Here is a 21,667-nt window from a genome sequence, read left to right on the forward strand (position 1 = left end):
AAACTAGGATTTACTAGAGTTAGATCAGAAAGTAGTTCGCTTTTTTAACGTATCGAGACACGTTTTTCCATCGAACAGCGAAACGCAACGAGGCACCAAAGGTGAGATAAAATGGCGGGAGGTATCGGCGAGGCGTACGCCCGCAATGAGATTTGACACGGTCGAGAAAGTGGCTGGGTACGTCTGATCGATGTATTCCACGTCGCGGGTTCGATTCTGGGGCTCGTTTCACGGGTCACAGATAACGAGCATTCGAGCGGCACGGGTTACCACCAAATGGAGATTGAATGTAAAATCTGCGAATACGTCATTTAGATTATGGAGCAGATACGAAACGCTGATCGGCGTATGCACCGGCGTGTATAAGCGGGATCGATAATAGTAATTTCTACATAGTCACCCCCACACCCCCAGCCGTGCCTCCTCGAAAGAGTTCCGCTATTATTTTCGTAACGAGCGCCAGTTAGCGACCAAGTTGATGGAGGTCTATAAGAAAATAGCTTCTTGTTAAAAACATTGCTTGAACCGTCTGTTGATCCACGTTGACAACAGTCACACAAAACCATTCCTTAAACACATTGCATATTGGTACCATTTAAGGCTGAACTCCTTCGTTTCTTTGAACACATTGCATATCGTTACCATTTAAGAGTGAACTCTATCCACTTCTGAGAACTGCTTCGTTTCTTCCATCCACAGATTAGAAAACCCATCCAATGTGACAACCGTTCAGCGTTATCAATAGTAACGAAATCTGCTTAGAACGCGTGCACCAGGGCAAGCAGCAGCAGCAGAAAATAGCTTCTTGTTAAAAACATTGTTTGGACCGTTTGTTGATCCACGTTGACAACAGTCATACAAAATCATTCCTTAAACACATTGCATATTGGTACCATTTAAGGCTGAACTCCTTCGTTTCTTTGAAAACATTGCATATCGTTACCATTTAAGAGTGAACTCTATCCACTTCTGAGAACTGCTTCGTTTCTTCCATCCACAGATTTAGAAAACCCATTCAATGTGACAACCGTTCATCGTTATCAATAGTAACGAAATCTGCTTAGAACGCGTGCACCAGGGCAAGCAGCAGCAGCAGCAGCAGCAGCAGCCAGCGTCGCGCGATGTAAATAATCGTTTATTGATTAACTGTTTGACTGCGCAAGTCGAGTTAACTATGGCTAATCTCTGATTTGTAACGCCTCCCGCCGACAAGTCGGCTCTTCTACGTGGGGGTTGCGCCGGAATCGCAGGGGTGGCAGCCTGTGGAGGCTGACGGTACGTCCGCAGAGGGGTAGAAGGGTGACGCGGGGCGCATGGGTGGCAGGCAGAGCCAGGGGGGTGGATGGGTTCGGGGGTTGGGTGGTTGAGGATGGTCTGCGGGGCGGCGGTGGAGGATGAGGAGGAGGTGGAGGAGGTGGAGGAGGACGAGAGATGCTGGAGGGCTGGCCAACCCCTCGGCACGTAGTTTTCGCCCAGTGCAACCCTCCTAGCGCTAACACGGAATTAATATCTCGCGAGTTAGCGCCCCCTTTTCATCCCCCTCGACAGCTCTGAAACGGAAATGAGCGCGCGGATGCCTCTGCTCTCTCGGTTCTCCGCTCTCCTATCGTCTTTTCACCCCCTGCCCCACACCCACCGCGCTACCGCCCGCTGTTCTCTCGTTTCTCTCTTCTTGTTTCCACGTCTTTCACCTCTGCGCCTCTCTCTCTCTCTCTTTCTCTCTCTCTGCGCCTCTCTCTCTCTCTCTTTCTCTCTCTCTGTTTCTCTCTCTCTCTCTCATACTCTGTCGCGTGCTTGTCTATCTGTGCTTGTCCCTGCGTACCCAACGGCTCTACTCTTCGGCTCGCGCGTTCTCCGCATCCACTGTCTTCCACATCCGGTCCCAACCGGCGCGTCGAAACGCGAAAGTTCCTCCGCGATTCTCGTCCGCGAGTGATTATTTCCACGGATTCTTCACGGCCACGCGAAACGATTTCCAGGCGAATTTCGTTGGTCTGTTCGTTGCGCACGAGTGGAAGTTGAGGTTGAAGGGTCATGTGTATGAAATTTTGAACTATTGAGTATCATCAAACCTTTTAAGAAATTAGATAATCTTTCTTAAAAAAATAATAACGTACCACGATTCAATAGTTTTGCATATGGATGAGAAACACCATCGAATATACCGCGATAGAAAAATTAATTCCAAGCTGGTATTACGAGATACTGAGAGTCTTGTTTGTTGTGCACGACAAGTAGAAGTTGAGGTTAAAGAGTCATGTGTGTGAAATTTTCTATTATTGAGTATCGTTAAACTCTTTAAGAAATCTGATGATCTTTCTTGGGAAAATAATAACGTACTATGATTAAATAAATTTGAATATGGACGAGAAACAGCATCGAATACAAAAACGCGATGAAAAAATTAATTCCAAGCTGGTATTACGAGATACTGGTATTACTGAGAGTCCCTTGAATAGACATCGTACCAAGTGGCTAACTTTATAACCGCACCGTTTCGTTTCCGCGCGCCGCAACTAAATCATCGCGACAATAATCCCAAAAACGTGCACCCTTTTCATCGTCAGAAATATAAAAAAAAAAATATCTATATATCCCCACCCGGAACTTCATCGTCGCAGCGCGTCGTTCTACTTAATTAACGCTCGTTTTAATCCTCTCGAACCCAGCAGCCTTCCATCTGGAGCGAACTGTCGAATTGTTTCGGTGCTCTGAAACGGGCCTCCTTGTTCGCTCGAAAAACGATGCACGCGCGAAAGGATCCGCGTTTCCGCCTTCGTTATTCGTTAATCCGTGGATTAATGAATCGCGTTCCTTCGCGAGCAACGGACGCCCCGATTTCTGTCCCCTTTCAACCCTGTCGTTCGCCAACCAGCCACGAATGAAAACATCCTGGTGGTGCGCGCGTTTTTTTCTCTCTCTTTCTCTCTCTCTCTCTCTCTATCCTTCCTGCTGTCGTTTCGAACGGAGGAGAATGGACGACGGAGTCGAAATCTCGTACGAGCGCGACGCTTATCGGGAACAGTCTCTTAGCCAACGTTTCCGGGGGCAGCAACGAAGCGGATGCGACCGGACATCCTGTTGGCAGGAACAAAAGCTCCAAGTTGTTCGGTCCAGCGCGACTGGAGATATGCAAATCCACCGTAATTAGGCTGGATATATGAAGCGTGCACGAACGACGTCACGTTCTCGCATTGGTAAGTTCCGAATCGAAAGGGGAGAGGGAGAGGGAGAGAGAGAGAGAGAGAGAGGCGGAAACCGAGGGCCTTTGTTTGAAACAACGTCTGCGTTCTTCCGTGACGTAATTAATGGCCTTTGGTTCTACAACCGCGCCCCCACGGCCTCTTCACGGAACTCCTCTCCACGCGTTCTCCGACAATCTGACCGAATCGACCACTGAATCCCGATCATCCCTCGTTCTATCTCTCTATCTCTGTCTCTCTCTCTCTCTGTTGATGGAAGGCTCTAACCTTTTTTTCTTCTGCGTTACGAGATAGAGCATTGTGCGGGGTGTTTGGATTTAAGTTTTAGCGGAGGAAGAATTTAATTGCCTGATGCGTTGCGATTCCTTTTGTGTGAGGGAGTTGGTTGCTTTGAGTCATCCTGATTCGGTGGAATTTGAATAATTAGATATTAGAATATTTTTATCGAAGAATTTCAAGTTTTGTCCGGACCCTGAATCTCCAATGATGATTAACGATTAATTGTAGTTTGTAAGGAAGTTGACTGCTTTGAGTCATCCTGCTTTGTCAAAATTTGAATGTTCAAATATTAGAATATTTTAATCGAGGAATTTTAAGTTCTAGCCAGACTCTGAATCTCTAATGATGATTAATGATTAATTGTGGCTTGTAAGGAAGTTGATTGCTTTGAGTCATCCTGATTCGTTCGAACTTAAATGTTTAAATAGTAAACTATTTTAATCGAGGAATTTCAAATTTTATCGACTCTAAATCTGTAACAATGATTAATAATTAATTGTAGCTTGTAAGGAAGTTAATCGCTTTGAGTCATCATGAATAATTAATTATTAGAATATTTTAATCGAGGAATTTCACTAGTTTTAACTAGATTCTGAATACCCAATAACGATTAATCGTGCCACTGTTGGAGAAACAATCCAACTCCAGTAAATGATATTATCGAACGGGACGTTTTAAAGTTGCAAACAGGAATAATCGAAGTTTCGTTAATAAAAAGGTATGGTATCGGTAACAGTCGTTATCTCGTTCGAGATGCACGAAAGATTGAACCGAAACAGGGGTTCTTGCAAACGCAAACGTTCGGCTTTGTGCCAATGCCGGGTGCAGGTCGGTAAACATGCCACGCGAACACGCTCGCGGATGCCTCGGACTTTAAAATGCTATGCAAAGATACTCCATAAAAGGTTTCATAAATTCGGACCCGCGCCCCTCCTCGTCTCCACGTGCAAACACGACACTGGAAATTTAACTGGATGTTTACTTATCAGAAACTTGTCGTACACCCACTTGTGCGAAAAACTCTCAACCAAACCTCAAACTTCATTTTTGAACTCTTAATTTCATGTATCTACATTGTGGACAGTATGTAACACCTGAAAGTATTTACATTTTAATTTTAACCCTATACTATAGCGATAAGAAAAATAGAATGAAAATTTTGCATCACCAAAGTGATATTCTATTTTTAAAAATTCCTATTTACACAGTTGAAGCTTTAATTTAATTCAATACCATTTGCCTATATTTTCTGACATAGTTCATTCTCTAAAAATATAAAAATTATTGACGAAGAGGAATCAAAGCAGCACAAGATCCCTCCCCCTATTAGTCGCCTTTTACGACAAGCAGAGGATACTGTGGGTGTATTCTCAATTCCACCACACAGGGACAAACCTTTAAAAAAATTCCAACTTACCACCAAAAAAGTGATATTTTACTTTAAAAGATTTCTATTTTCGTAGTTGAAGCTTCATTCAATTCAATACCATTCACCTAAATTTTCTGACGAAGTTCATCCCTTAAAAATATCAAAATTATCGACGAAGAGGAATCAAAGCAGCACAAGATCCCTCCCCCTATTAGTCGCCTTTTACGACAAGCAGAGGATACTGTGGGTGTATTCTCAATCCCCACCACACAGGGATATACCTCTAAAAAAATTCCAATTTATCAACCTACAAACCCAATACTCGCTTTCTAAAAAAAAAACAAAAAGTAAACTTCATTAACCAACCCTCTAATCACTCTAGAAAGGCTAAGATCTAAAACCCAATTTGCGATCCTTACCACAGAGGGACATACCTCTATAAAAATTCCAATATATCAACCTAGAAAACCAAGAGTTGCGTTCTAAAAAAAAAAAACAAAGGATAAACGTTATTAACCAACCCTTGAAGCACTCTAGAAAGACTACCACCTAAAACCCAATTCTTTAGGTCCCACCACATAGGGACATACCTCTAAAAAAGTTCCACCTTACCAACCTATAAATCCAAACACTCGCCTACTAAAAAAAAAAAGCAAAAGGTAAAATCCATTAACCAACCCTCTAAGCACTCTTAAAAGACTACCACCTAAACCCCAATTCCTTAGGCCCCATCACATAGGGACATACCTCTAAAAAAATTCCAATATATCAACCTATAAACCCAAAAACTGCTTTCTAAAAAAAAAAACAAAAGATAAATTCCATTAAACATCCCTCGAAGCACTCTTGCAAGACTACCAGCTAGAACCCAATTCGCGATCCCCATCACACAGGGACATTTCTCTAAAAAAATTCCAATATATCAACCTATAAACCCAAAAGCTGCTTTTTAAAAAAAAACAAAAGGTAAAATCTATTAACCACCCCTCTAAGCACTCTTAAAAGACTACCACGTAAACCCCAATTCCCCAGCCGCTTATCTAAGAACTCTAGCGGGCAGGACACTTGATCCAACCCCGCGCGGCTATCCGACGCATCGGATTGGGCATATTGTATAAATTGAATGCGAGGAATTATCAGTGGCGGGGGTTGCCGTGTATCTGTCATCGCGCACTTAAACGTGCCCGTCCGCGAACGCAACAAAACTGACACGCTTCTTATCGTGTTACGGAGCCGGGAAGAACGGTGGCGAGACGGACAGGGTTTGGGGGAGGTGGAGGGGTGGAACACGCGGACGGAAACGCGGCGGGGGTAACTGGCTCCCTTGTCGTTCCGTTCCCTGCCTCGTAGCTATGCGTCTCCCGTACAATAGCCGGTCCTGTCATGTTTCATGCGGCACAATGATACTCGTCGCCCTAGCGCCGATACCAGGGCCGAAGTAGCGCCGGTAATGCCGGCTCCTGTATCTCAAGATAATGCACGGTGTGGGAATCGGTGGCCACGCGGTTACTTTCCCTCTTGTCTCTCTCTTTTTCTCGTCACAAGTCGCGAGCGTTCTCCAAGTGACCTTCCAAGTGGTACCAATCGCGAGCAGGGATTGCTGCGCACTCGTGTGCGGGATCCACGCTCCGGATCCACTCTCGTTGTCCTGATTGAGGCAATCGCCGGATGGGGGTGCAAGACGGGGGTAGATGTAGCTTGGGTAGTGGCGATGCGATTTAAGGACCGTCGAAGGCTATTCGCCTCGCGCTATTTTGCTTGCGAACGATTTGTGGTGTGTTGGGAATTGGAGCGGTTCGAGGTTTGCTGTGTAATTGAGAGATGGGGTTTTTTGATCGCGAGGTAAGACGATTGGTCCTGCATTGGGTACTCTAAACGTGACATTATGTAAGGTATAGTACGAGGATGGGTTCAAGTTGAGAGTCTGTGCAATAATAATTTTCTCTTTTTTAATTTGAAAAGCTATTGGGGTTTTTAGATAGCGAGGTGCGGCGATTGATCCCCCATTGGGTCCTCTAAACGTGACATTATGTAAGTTATAGTACGAGGAATTCAAGTTACGAGTTCGTGTAATAATAATTTTTTTTTTTAATTTGGAAAGATATTGGGGTTTTTAGATCGCGAGGTGCGACAATTGGTTCTCCATTGGGTCCTCTAAACGTGACATTATGTAAGTTATAGTACGAGGAGTTCAAGTTACGAGTTCGTGTAATAATTTTTTTTTTTTTATTTGATAAGCTATCGAGCTTTTTAGATAGGGAGGTGCGACGATTGATCCTCTATTGGGTCCTCTAGACGTGTATATTGTGTAAATTATGGTATGAGGATGGGTTCAAATTAGGAGTTCGTGCAATAATAATTTCTTTTTTTTTAATTTGAAAAGCTATCGGGGTTTTTAGATCGCGAGATGCAACGATTGGTCCTCCATTGAGTCCTCTAGACGTGTATATTGTACAACTTATATAGTACGAGAGTGGGTTCAAGTTACGAGTCCGTGCAATAATAATTTTTTTTTTTTTTAATTTGAAAAGACATCTAGCTATTGAGTAACTAAATAAATAATAATTGATACGTAAAAATATTATCGGTTATTATTACACAATGGACCGTGAAAGAGTTTATTGTTGCCCTGAGGAAAGGGAGAGTAATAAATTCCCATTTCGGAAGCGGATCGTTTAAATTTGATAATTACTGAATCTCATTGATGGTACAATATGTACGCAAGATATTGATAACTTTGTCAGCGTTTAAATATATTCTTCATAAATAATCAGTCGTTGTTTGAAAAATACAAACATCTATAGCGTGATCATAATCCAAGCGAAGTTCTAAGTAGTATAAGAGCGAAGTAAGTCAGACACGACGCTCAACTGGATCTTCGTCAACTCTCAAAACATTCTATTTGGTGCTCACTAAAATTACATACGAAGTTCTAATCGTTTGAAGCTGTTTATATCATATCTATGTAAGTACAACTCATTTAAGGCGAAGTTTTACCCTTCCATTTAAAAAAATAAGAGACATATTCAGCTGGTTTGTCATAAATGACTCACCATATGCCAGCCATAACTCTGACTCTCAAGGATTTGTATCAAAATCGTACGACAGGCTATACGTGCTAATATATTCATTATTCAAATTCAACTATGACGCTGTACAGTGGGGTGGTCAATAGACGGGAGGCACGCCACTGTTTCTCCCTTGCTCTTTCCCCTCTGCCACCACCATATTGCACAATCTTGACATTGCAAAAAAGCAAACGTCATTAGAATAAACGTGGAGGAAAGGAACCCTTTCTTTCTCCCTCTTAATCACTTTCGATTTCTTCGTACCCCCACTTATCCAGCCGTTTCATTCAACTTGAGAACAACTCAGTCCTGCGGAAGCACTTCTGGGTTTCTTATTACCTTCGTTCCGATCGTTCGAAACTTTTGCGTTCACCAAATTCATTGCTAGTTCAGTGATACAGGAAACTCTTAATAAAAATCTAACAAATTGTTAATTATGTCGCGTGGGTCATAATTTTTATTATTGCACTTGTCTTTTGTATTCTTAATTCTGTATCCACTGAATCTTACAGGTGGTGTTCGAATACTGCAAATAATTTGACAGTAAAAATTATGTTACTTGAAAGAAATTGACTTAAGCGATGAAGGTTTATAATACGTAAAAAATACTGCAAATAATTTGACAGTAAAAATTATGTTACTTGAAAGAAATTGACTTAAGCGATGAAGGTTTATAATACGTAAAAATTTGAAATAGTAGATTCTAGTGATATGGTCGATCTGAACAAGATTCGAACATTGATGTACTAATAGAATGCTAATTATATAGTCTTTAATATAAATTATAATTTTACATTGCTAGACAAGATATTAATTTTTTATATTCGAATTTATATTCGTGAAGACTGCTTAATTTTTCATATTTGATCAAGATTTTTAAATTAAAATATATAATACATAATATGTATATAATATATATAATTCTAAAATTGTTTAATTATATATATATTTATATTAGTATTATATTTTGAGGACAGTTGTTACAATGTATTTCTTTAATTTCTGTTTAAATATACTGGAGAACCAGGATTACATATTGGAGACTGTTTTGAACGTAATTATTTCAAAATTTTAACTTTTATCATTTTTACTTTTCTAGTTTTTCACAGTTGTTCTTTTCTCTTCTAATTTAGAAGTTAGTTCTACTAATTTTTTTTTAATTTATATACATGGAAACCTTCACTGTCCAAGAGAACGAGATGCACACAAAATTTGTGTACTTTTAATTCATATATAAATATAAATTTTAGAAAAATTAGTATAACTAACTTTTAAATTAGAAGGAAAAGAAGCAACTGTGAAAAATTAGAAAAGTAAAAATGATACAAGTAATGTTGAAAGAATTATGTTGTATCATGTCGTTCAAAACAGTCTCCAATATATAATTCTGGTCCACGAGTATATGTATATGCATTTAAACAGAAACTAAAGGAGTACTAATATAAAAGTACACATATATAATAATAAATATGATATAAAATATACAATAAAAATTTAAAGAACCAAACGCAAATCGAAAAATTTCCCCAATTAACCCAATTAACATACTCAAAACATCTCCACACCCAAAGAAATAAATCCCATTCAAACACGAGCTGAACAACACTCAGAAATTTGCTAAACCGAACGCAATGCTCCAAAAAAAAAATAGACCCACCAAGCATAAACGAAATATCCTGATCGACAACTGGAGAAAACAAGCGCGCAACAGTTAAAAAGCCAAACGTAAATCTTACAATTTACCCAATTAACCCAATTACGATATCCCAAACGTCTCTAGATCCAAAGAAATAAATGCAAGACAAACATGAGCTGAGTAACACTCTCAGAAATTTGCTAAACCAAACGCAATGCTCCAAAAAAAAAAAATAGACCCATCAAGCATAAACGAAACATCCTGATGGACGACTGGAGAAAACAAGCGCGCAACAGTTAAAAAGCCAAACGTAAATCTTACAATTTATCCAATTAACCCAATTACGATATCCCAAACGTCTCTAGATCCAAAGAAATAAATCCAAGACAAACATGAGCTGAGTAACACTCTCAGAAATTTGCTAAACCAAACGCAATGCTCCAAAAAAAAAATAGACCCACCAAGCATAAACGAAACATCCTGATCGACGACTGGAGAAAACAAGCGCGCAACAGTTAAAAAGCCAAACGTAAATCTTACAATTTACCCAATTAACCCAATTACGATATCCCAAACGTCTCTAGATCCAAAGAAATAAATGCAAGACAAACATGAGCTGAGTAACACTCTCAGAAATTTGCTAAACCAAACGTAATGCTCCAAAAAAAAAATAGACCCACCAAGCATAAACGAAACATCCTGATCGACGACTGTAGAATCCATCGATAATCCTCGATACATCCCCACGTATCCACCCTCGAGTTTCCTCTGTACACGGTAATAAATCGCGCGCCCCACGTGGCCTGAAATCGACTCGCAGAATTCGCAGAAAGTTCACCTCTGTTGGACCTTGACGAAGGTACCACGGCGACGTGTGCGAACGTGCGAGATCTGAGGAGGGGGTGGCGCGCAACCCCTGGCTAAGCACCCTCCGGCACGCTGTGCCGCACGCGGATACTCGAGAGCGATCGCGCGTTAAATGCGCCGCTGGCCGTACGCGGTCGCGTGTCTGCCGCGTGCCTTCCTATCGGGGGCTGTTTCCGTTGGAAAGGATGCGAGCGAGAGGAAGCGCGTACGCGCGCGCGAGGATCATCGTGTACCCTCGCGTGGGGCAGAACTACAGTTAAACGAAAGAAATATAGTTGTACCATCGGTTGAAGTTTGGGTGTTCGATGAGTAAATTTGTAGACGCCTGCGAGGATCATCTTGTACCCTCGCGTGGGGCAGAATTATAGTTAAACGAAAGAAATATAGTTGTATCATTGGTTGAAGATTGGGTGTTCGATGAGTAAATTTGTAGACGCCTGCGAGGATCATCTTGTACCCTCGCGTGGGGTAGAATTATAGTTAAACGAAAGAAATATAGTTGTATCATTGGTTGAACGTTGGGTGTTCGATGAGTAAATTTGTAGAAGCCTGTACAGTTAAACGAAAGAAATATAGTTGTACCATCGGTTGAACATTGTGTGTTCGATGAGTAAATTTGTAGAAGCCAGCGAAGATATGGTATGCTTCGAGCTGGAGGTGTTGAGGGTACACTGTTCATTTTGTTTGGTCGTTGGAGTTGCGATTGAGAGTTGAAATTCGGGTTTATGGAATGTTGTATAGAATGAAATTGGCGTTTGTGTAGATATTGGGTTATTTTGTACTTATATGGGAATTGAGACGGTTAATGATCTTGAGAGTTGAATTGTAAAGGAGTGTAAGGAAGTTTAGGGGCAATGGAGGTATTTGCTGAAGAGCAACGGGTTTTTTATTAAAGAATAATTTTATCGTGACAGCACGCTTATTAGTTTATTATTTAGTCCTCAAGTTATTGGAAAATGGATCTGAATGTTTGAAGCTACTGGTTCTACAGTGACAATACAGAGAAAGGGCTGTTCAGAGTCTGTAAGAAATGCTGCAAACCTTGAAATTCGTGACCAAAAACTTGTACCTCATTAAAGGCATATGCGAAGACGGAAATAAGGTTGATCTCGAGAGAAATGCATGAACGAAGTTCATAATGTTCAAGTTCTAGGGGTGTCCAGAAAGGTTATCGATATTATGATTTCTGTATAAATAAAAAACCTGCAATTTATTTATGAAAATGTAATATAAAAACAATACAAATTTATGAGCCAAAAACAATTCTGTTGCATTGTACGCACTCTTCCTATTTACATTATTAAATGTAAACAATAAAATGTAATAATAAAAACTTCTTATTTATAATATTATTTATAATTAAGAACGAAGATTATAAATAATCTTCGTTCTTAATTTGAAGAATTGCATACAATGCAACAAAAACATTTTTGGCTCATAAATTTCCATTTCATTGTTTTTATATTACATTTTCATAAATAAATTGCAGGTTTTTTATTTATACAGAAATCATAGTATTGATACTCTTTCTGGTCACCCTGTAGAACTTGAATATAGCAGAGTGGCTTCGCTGGCCACTTTTCAGCTTTCGACAGACGTCGATCGACGTCCCCCAAAGGGCGTCTCTTTGAGTTAATTTAGATGAAGGGTAAATACTATTAGAATAAGGGTAAACGGTTGAATTCTAATTAATATGCATGTCTGTATATCCAATATGAACCAGACATGTCTATCTTAAAAATATTTCATTAATATATTAAATATACATTATAAAATATTCCACTGTCCACGAAATCAAAAATAAAAAGAAGACTAAATATAATACAATTTGAAAACACATATATCGATTTAAAACATTCAATTCTACAAAAACGTATGCTTCAAAAATTTCTTTACCTTCCTGTCATACGTATTTGACGCCTGCAAAAGTTCCAAAGACTCAAACGAACTATATACAAGCGTAATTAAGAAGAGAGCCGTTTCATGGTGGGGCAGACGACCGTCGAAAGGAGGAATTCTGAAAGTTGAAGCAAATCGGAAAATTGGATAGCCACACGGAAAGTTTCGCCCGCGAAGATACGAAGCAGCTATCGCGAAAGTTAAATTGAAAAATTCGACGTAACGAACGTTCCAGATAGGAGAGTCGCTCCGGGGAGTTACGTCCCGTATTTTCGAGGGAAAAGTCCCGGCGACGCGGACCCTTCACCCAGAAAATATTTATCACGATCCGTGGTACGGTGTCCTGATAGCGTGAACCACGGTTATAAACACTTTAATGGGAGCTGTCGATGTGGCCGCGGCAGCCACTTTCAGCCTTCGACGGCAGCCGTCGATCGCATCAGTTTAGGGAGCAACGATATACAAAAACCCTTGCACGAAATTGTGGAAAGAGAACGACGGTGGCGCGATAACAGGCTGCGGAGAAGATTAGTAAAATTGCCGCGAAACTTTGATTTCCCAACGAGCGATATGTATATATATATATATATTGCTGCTTATCTGCCATCTGAACTACTGACCAATTTTTTTTTGTCGCCAACAGAAATTAACGTATTCGAGTGATAACGCTTCGATTGGAATTAATCTGGTACTAAGCGAGAAGAAAATTCGAATAGAATAGGAAAATTTGTAGACTCTCGATTTTACTTTTTTCTAATAAAAAAATTATTAAATTATTCATTGCACGATACTATATGTGAATATTAGTCCTATGTCTGCAGGATTCTTATTAATTTTGTTACAGTTTACATATTTATTTAAATATCTCACTTAAAATATATCACTTTTTTCCAATAAAAAAATAATAAAATAACCATTTCTGAAGATCGTACAATAAATGATTCATTGCACGATACTATGTACAAATGTTATTCCTATGTCTGCAGAATTCTTATTAATTTTCTTACAGTTTATATGGATTGTTCATTTTGAAAGTGGTGTAAGTCTTTTTAAAAAAAAAATGAGATATGACGTAATTTATGCTTAATTTAGTATAAACTTTTTGTTTATAACTAGTTAGTATTTAATTTCTTAAAAAAAGTGCCAATGTTTTGTTCAATTTAAATGTTGTATCACGATGTCAAGTCTATTACATACGAAAAATATAAGGATATACAGCAGCTATTACCACATGAAGAGCATAAATAATTAATAATACCAATATCTTGTGTTAAGTTTAACAATATTTAAATATAATTAACGTTCGTAATAAAAAATGCTAATCCTATTTTATTTCTTTGGATTAATATGAGATATATTTTAAGTGATTTTTGTTACTTCAAAATTGAAATTAAATGATATTTACAATTCACTAATTACGGAAATGGGTGTAAGTCCATTTACACCCTGGAATTGTCAATTATTTTAGTCAAATTCGCCTAAAAGAAATTTATATAATCAAATTACATATTGATAAATTAGTACAAACATTCCCAGACTTCATATAATTAACCTATATTTTTTAATTGCCAGATCTGCTAACATTCAATTCTCTCAGAACAAAAGAAAATGGACTTGCATCACTTTCAAAATAAATGGTCCATATATTTATTTAAATATCAATTGTGATATCTTAAGTATTTAATGACGAAACTCGTGTAGAGTTTTCGATATTTACTTTCGTTATAGTTTTAGATTTTCGATATTCGTCGTAACGAAAAGGATGATTGTTTGATGCATGAATTAGTGACAGACGTGGTAATTTATTTTATTCGTTCAGATGAAATCGAACGACGATAACGTTTGTCCAGTGGTGCAACAACGATTCGAGTTGGCTGGGTGAACGTAACAAGCACAGTCGCGACTGATATTCTTACTCGGGTTGTACGGGATATCCTGGTGGCGTGAATCACGGGCATAAGCGGCGAAACGAGAGCTATCGATGCGGCCACGCACGCACCGTGACCACTTTCAACTTTATCGCCCTGCCACCCCCCACGCGCCCCTTCTGTTCCACGATATTCCGCGAAGCCCTGTTCCGAAATCGATCATCTTGATGGGTTTTTAATCGACCGACACGAAATCGGCTGGTTCTACTTTGATGAAGTACTTTTCAGAGGGAAAGTAACAGAAAAAAAAGATAGAAAAAGAACTCGCGGACATTTGTCCCGCGCGAACTTACCACTGAAATGTAATTGAAAAGGAGAATCGTTGCAAGTAGAATTCCAATTGTATACTTGCGTTTCTGTCGATAGAACAGAGGATATGTTTCTTTAAAATTTGTCAGAGTCTTTGACGAAGAAAAGAAAAAAATCGAATAACGCAAATGGCAAATAACGAGGGGTTGGACATTTGTCCTGTGCGAACTTACCACTGAAACGTAATTGAAAAGGAGAATCGTTGCAAGTGTATACTTGCGTTTCTGTTGATAGAACAGAGAAGGTTACGTTTTTCTAAAATTTGTCAGAGTCTTCAACAAAGAAAAGAAAAAAATCGAATAACGCAAATGGCAAATAACGAGGGGTTGGACATTTGTCCCTCGCGAACTTACCACTGAAACGTAATTGAAAAGGAGAATCGTTGCAAGTAGAATTCCAATTGCAAACTCGCGTTTCTGTCGATAGAACAGAGGATATGTTTCTTTAAAATTTGTCAGAGTCTTTGACGAAGAAAAGAAAAAAATCGAATAACGCAAATGGCAAATAACGAGTTGTTGGACATTTGTCTCGCGCGAACTTACCACTGAAACGTAATTGAAAAGGAGAATCGTTGCAAGTAGAATTCCAATTGTATACTCGTGTTTCTGTCAGTAGAACAGAGGAGGATATATTTCTCTAAAATTTGTGGGAGTCTTCAACGAAGAAAAGAAAAAAAATCGAATAACGTCGATGGCAAATAACGAGAGGTTGCTCGAAATAGTTGGGCGGTTTGGACACGCGGATCGAGAATTTCTCCGCTCATTCACCTCATCGACGGGATTTCCATGCTCGTAAATGCAAAACATTGCCCGGGCGCGCGTCGTGAATATAAAACGGGCAGTGGACGCGCTCGCGCGTTCTCACGCAAGCTGTTCCGGGCGTGTAACATCGTAAACTTTCTTTGTCAGGATTATAATTGCGGTAAATAATCAATTAATTAAGACAGCCTCATGTTTTCGCGGGACAAAGCAGATTTTATGGAAATAACCGTGGACATTATACCCCGGCCAGAGACAACGGAGTAATTGCAACGAAATGCAAATTGCGTTAATAACGGGGTCATCGCGTAATTCTCCGCGGACGTTGCCTGCAGTCCAGCCGCGCCAACCGGTATAATTATTATAATTTCCCCGGGGAAAATACCGGCCCATTAAATGATATCAATTGACAAGCGAAATCTGCGCAGTCATTGATCGCCAGCCAATGTGGCAAATTAAAACGTGATTTCTACGCCCCCGGTTAAATACCATTCGACCATTTTACAACCCTGCACTCGCGTATCGAACACACGTGCGATCTCTGCTTATCTTGTTGATCTTTCTAAACAAATTCTGTCTTTCTATAATTAAAAAATACCTCCTTAATGATACAACGGCTCTAACTAACCAAACACTTAATCAATAAAGAAAAAGCTAAAAATCCAACGAACCTGGCCCATTAAATGATACCAATTGACAGGTGAAATCTGTGCAGTCATTGATCGCCAGCCAATGTGGCAAATTGAAACGTGATTTCTACGCCCTCGGTTAAATACCATTCGACCATTTTACAACCCTGCACTCGCTTATCGAACACACGTGCGATCTCTGCTTATCTTGTCGATCTTCCAAGCGAAACTTCTAAACAAATTCTGTCTCTAAATAACCAAACACTTAATCAGTAAAGAAAAAGCTAAAAATCCAACGAACCTGGCCCATTAAATGATACCAATTGACAGGTGAAATCTGCGCAGTCATTGATCGCCAGCCAATGTGGCAAATTAAAACGTGATTTCTACGCCCCCGGTTAAATACCATTCGACCATTTTACAACCCTGCACTCGCTTATCGAACACACGTGGGATCTCTGCTTATCTTGTTGATTCTTGAATCGAAACTTCTAAAGAAATTCTGTCTCTCTATAATTAAAAAATACCTCCTTAACGATACAACGGCTCTAACTAACCAAACACTTAATCAATAAAGAAGAAACTAAAAGTCCAACGAACCTGTGTCCCGAAATACGTGTCTTGAAGTCGCGAAACAGCACGACCGTGTCGAAGGGCGAGAAAGAAGTAAGAGAGAAACGTAAGCAAGGTGGTAACAAGCAAAACCACCAGGCGAGCCAAAAATGTAAGAGAAACAGAAAGACAGCGAGGGAACGTCCAAGCCGAAGAATAATGGTAACACCTTGGGCCCATTACTGCCAAAATTCCCTGACCATTCTCTCTCTAAACGGGCACCGTTACCACAGAGGGTTTGTTCCGGAAGGGAACCGGTGGCACGTCGTTACCGGGGCAAACTACGTCGTCGACAACGCCGGTCGGTAAGTGCAGGAGGTCCGGTACGTTCGTGCCCAGCCACCTAGCAACCTGCCGCGTCGCTCCTGGGTACCTCTCTTCGACGGGGTTGCAACCCTCGAAGGCCTCTCTTCCACCTCGTCCCAACAACCCCACGCGAGAGCCGCTCTCTTGACCGCGCAGGCGTCCAACCGCCCCTTTGGACGGGGGTGTAAAATCCGACCATAAACCCCGCCTATCCTGCCACAAGCTCGAGCCAACCCTTGCTACCAGAGCCCAGCTACCGTCCCAGGACGTTTGTCGGGGGCGTGGATACACGGGGATGCCAGGGAGCACGGTGTCTCGACCCCCTCCCCCTTCGCGGCGTCTCGACGCTCTCGACGTGCCAGTGTCACTCAGAACGGGTCGCCAAGATGATCTGCGCCCTTATCGCGCAGCCCACCACGTATCGCAGACCCGCTTCGACGCGATCCACCGTGCCAACGCGATCCGCAGTTACGAAGGGACGTTAGAGGGTTCCGTGCGCGCGCGGTCAATCGGTAAATCGGCCCCTACGGCTGATTATGACCATCCTTGAATCGTCGTCGAGCCCACTGCCGACGACACGTAGCAGGAACTTTCGTGGTGACGTGATTGGGAATAACGGGGGACGATTGACCGTGTAGGCTGGTGGGTACCGAGCGGTACCGGGCTGGCACACGGGCCACCGCCGCGCGATGCTGGACCTCAAGAGCAGCGGGACCACCGCCGCGGAACTGCCACGCACCACGGCGTTCACCAATCTATCGATGCTGTTCGCCGGTACGTTTGCTGCGCGAATCTCTCGAGCGTGTGCTGTTCTTCTGTTTTCCTTTTTTCTCTTTCGTTCTAGATCCTGGATCGTACGCGACACCATGTGGTTCGATACGTTCGCTGCGCGAATCTCTCGATCGTGTGCTGTTCTTCTGTTTTCCTTTTTTCTCTTTCGTTCTAGATCCTGGATCGTACGCGACACCATGTGGTTCGATACGTTTCCTGCGCGAATCTCTCGATCGTGTGCTGTTCTTCTTTTTTTCTTTTTTCTCTTTCGTTCTAGATCCTGGATCGTACGCGACACCATGTGGTTCGATACGTTTGCTGCGCGAATCTCGATTATGTGCTGTTCTTCTGTTTTTCTTCTCCTTCTTTTTTTTTCTCTTTCGTTCTAGATCCTGGATCGTACGCGACACCACGTGGTTCGGTACGTTTGGTTTCTGGTTCGATGTCGCAGGGTGTGTGCATGGGAGGGGGCGAGTTTTAGGATGGATGTGTTGTGAGTGATTGGAGAGAGCTGCTGGATGCTGTGAATGGTTCTTTTTGGTGTCTTGTGTGATGATGGTGGCTTATTACAGTTGTTGGTCCTCTGGTTATGTTTGGACGGCATTTGCAGTTCGTTGATGAAGAGTTTAGGGTGTTGTGGATGATAGGGATCATGTTGTGTGTAGTGGCTCGACGTGCTGATAATTTGAAAAAAATGAAAGTGAACTATATAAACTCTAGAAATTCTATCGCATTGTACTTTCCACCGTTTCCTTCGCTTTCAATCTTATGAAAAAAACAACAAGTAAAATATTATAAAATTGCCTTATAATGCAACCGCGACTTCGCCATTACTCTCTAATATAAACAAATTCCCTGTTATCATTCGACAGTTTTAAATTTCTCAAGGCACAGCAAAAACTAGACACTTTCAATGAATCAAACAGCTGACAAAACAAACAGTGGTACAATTGGAGGACTGAAGAGAATACCTTCTCTTGACACGGAGGGGTCGTTCAAGAAGAAGATACCAAAAGAGGGAGTACACACAGTTCCGCAGGAGTAGATAATTCGCGTGCTGGGGGCATTAGCGATCATGGTCCCTCAGATTTCGTGAACGTGAAATCCGAGGCCCCATTAATGGACCGTGGTCTCCAGATCAAACGAAGGGGGATGGCGAAGACGAAAGGTCGGCTCGCTTCGTACACCCGAGCCGGCTGTTTGCACAGAAAGACGGACTTTCTGCGAGCGGCATGACGTACCGCTTCCACGTGTGTACACACGGGGTCCACCCTCGTGCCAATAACTGCCAAATGAAAATATATCTGTCTGCAAACATACCGGCGGCGCTCGAAACACCGAGGAATCGGGACGGAGGCCCGTGCGGGACGAACGCGATGCTTCTGAAGCCAATACGCGTTCGACGATGCTGAGGACATGCAACCATACATAAATAAAAAATAACAGCTATTCTTTTGGCAACGAAACACCATTCTTCTCTCTCTCGAGGGACTAACAAGAAAATTTGCGAGAAGTATAAAAAATAATACAGTAAACGAAATGTTTACTGATTGCGAGTGTGTGCGTGTATGTGACGATGGAAGACTCTTGTCGTATTTACATTTTCGTACGCTAATAATTTATGCGCTGTATCGTTTTTTTCTTGGTAAAAGGGAAATAGGATTAAAGAAGGATCGAAGCAGAGAGTTTAAAGAGATCGTGATCCGTTGTACGAGGGAGGTTTGAGAGAGCTGGTCTTGGAAATCGTGGTTCCAAGGAAGGGTTAAAGGGTCGTAAAGATTTTTTTCTCCCCCCCAAGGGATTGTTTTTCAACGAAACCCGCTCAAAGCTGGCGATCAGATATATGTTTTACGGCCAGCGGAGATTCCCAGAGCTGATTACCTTTGAAACTGCAGACGGTATACGTCTTTTAATATCGTGACCTAAAAAGGAATATAGTCTAATCTCTCGCTGGGAATCGCGTAGCGAGCGGAACACGTGCCTGTTTGCATTTTCTGCTTCGATTTAATGTTGAACCAGCAACGTTCTGTCATACTCGCGATATCTGGCCGGATGATTGTTTCAAGGCGAGATTAAATTGACGCGATTGATATTTATGTGAATTTTTTTTGCTCTCTTCTCGTTGCAGATGCCAGCAGCTCGTACAAAGGGGGCTGGAGCCACGCCACGTCGCCCGCTCCTGGACAGGGTAAGTCTCTTCTTTCAGAGTATCCTCTCTATTAATTCATTAAGTTCTTGTGCGTCTGGATTCGTTTCTGACACCTTGGGTCGACTCGATGTAGGAACAGATGATTCTTCGTACCTTCGCAATTTCTGTAACAAATTGGAAACAATTTTAGTCTCCAGTTAGGTCAAGACAAACAAAGCAGAAGTTGTGCTTTAAATTCAAATGAAGTCTCTAGTTAGGTCAAGACAAATAAAGCAGAAGTTGTGCTTTATATTCAAATGAAGTTTGCTTTAGAAGTATCGTTGGCTGCGAGAAACATTGTGTTCTATTCTTAGTAACATTAAGTATTGTGCGATGAATGTAGTTCATTGTCTGATAATTTTCATTTGAAATTTTCTTTCCTAAATTTATAAATATTTCAAATTGATGTTCCTCATAAAATAATTGTCACTTTGTATTGTCAGTAACTCGTCTGATATCACATGGTACACGTTACTTCCATTAAAGCTTAACAAAAAAATGCTTCAAATGCCAACAAGAATCCTTCAATTTCTTATTCTTTCAATTTTTCTTTGACCTAGTCTCACCCTTATAAAACCCATCTCAAGAACTAATTTATGACACTACATAGACAGGTACCAATTTATCTCCTATCGAGTGGATCTTATTTTGATCAATTTAAATATTTACACCAACAAATACCATCTCCTATTAATCTTAACAATAATCTCACATAAGCTAGTGACTTCCAAAAATTCCTCCAAGTCAGATTCAGTTCGCTTAAGGGTGCCAACTTTTGCCCCAAATTGCTCGTCGAAACAGCACTCCAAACGGCAAAAATGTCCCCTCGCGAACAACCCGTGGGATTCCAAAAAAATCGCGAGAAACCGGAACGATTCGAAGGTAGGAACCGCAGCGAGCCAGCGCGACGGAGAAGTCGTCGCGGCGAATCGATCCTCGTTGCCATCTTATCGGGCACGGTGCTAGGATTCGAGGTTCTCCTACCTCCTCTAGATTTTCCTCCACCTCGTTCTCGATTCGCTACATACAGCCCGGCCAAAGGGTGGTCGTAGGCGCCGCTGGGTGCAAGTTCACGCGTCGCGACTCACGGCTTGTTCTCGCGTCTACGTATGCGTTTCCCACGCGTGTACGTGTGCAACGGTCGCGTGCATGTGTGCGTGGACGCGTGCGTGCGCGCGCCCCGCGAGGGTGTGAGTGTGGGCGTCCCGGCGCTTTGTGGCGCGTTGAACCGCGGCCCCTTTGTCGTCGACAGAGAGAGAGAGAGACAGAGAGAAAGAGAGAGAGAGAGAGAGAGAGGAGTGAGAGGGAAAGAGAGAGAAAGAACGAGCCCCGGGGGCTGTGTAGAGACGCTTGGCCGCGCGGCAACACCGAACAGCCAGGCCCCACCCTGTGGACGGCGCTGGCACAATCATCTCGCGGAGATCAGAGAGCTCTTGCCCGCGGGCAGCTTGTTATAAACGGCTTCTGGACGCTCCAGCCAGGTTACAACGCCATGGATCAGCTGGCAAAGAGCGAATTAACGCTTTGACTACCGATGCTTCGCGAATCTCGGCCGATGGAACGACGCTCAGCCGTGTCGTTTCACCTTGGTAGCGAGGTGTTGCTGGTGGACTGCGATGGTTGGTTTAACTTTTATGCACAGTTATGTATTTACTAACGAGATCGAGGAAAGTGGGCGAATTTCTATCCTGAGACTTTCAACGATGTTTCAGAATGAGGTGGTTGTCTTTTACCTTGTTCGACACTGAGAGGGGATGTTGGGTTTAAAGGATTTCATCAACGAGTGGCTAGCGATGTTTGAGATTGAATAAATCTGGAGCCATGTATGGAATGATTTTGTAAGAA

General features: G+C 41.7%; 2 protein-coding genes across 4 annotated transcripts in view; one reads left to right on the forward strand and one right to left on the reverse strand.

The window, feature by feature from the left end:
* Positions 1-12,955, reverse strand: part of LOC143431260 (uncharacterized) — a 118,505-nt gene extending 105,550 nt beyond the window's left edge. The window contains exon 1 of the mRNA XM_076907848.1: positions 12,942-12,955. The gene's annotated coding sequence lies outside the window, so the exon portion shown is untranslated. The remainder of the gene's footprint in view (positions 1-12,941) is intronic.
* Ets65a (DNA-binding protein D-ETS-3) overlaps positions 1-21,667 on the forward strand; it is a 79,738-nt gene that overhangs the window by 36,871 nt on the left and 21,200 nt on the right. For all 3 annotated transcript variants that reach the window (XM_076907853.1, XM_076907852.1, XM_076907851.1), the window contains exon 3: positions 19,763-19,822. In XM_076907853.1, coding sequence (XP_076763968.1) covers positions 19,763-19,822 — 60 coding nt within the window. The remainder of the gene's footprint in view (positions 1-19,762; positions 19,823-21,667) is intronic.

This window comes from Xylocopa sonorina, chromosome 17, assembly GCF_050948175.1.
Source record: "Xylocopa sonorina isolate GNS202 chromosome 17, iyXylSono1_principal, whole genome shotgun sequence".
NCBI lineage: Eukaryota > Metazoa > Arthropoda > Insecta > Hymenoptera > Apidae > Xylocopa > Xylocopa sonorina.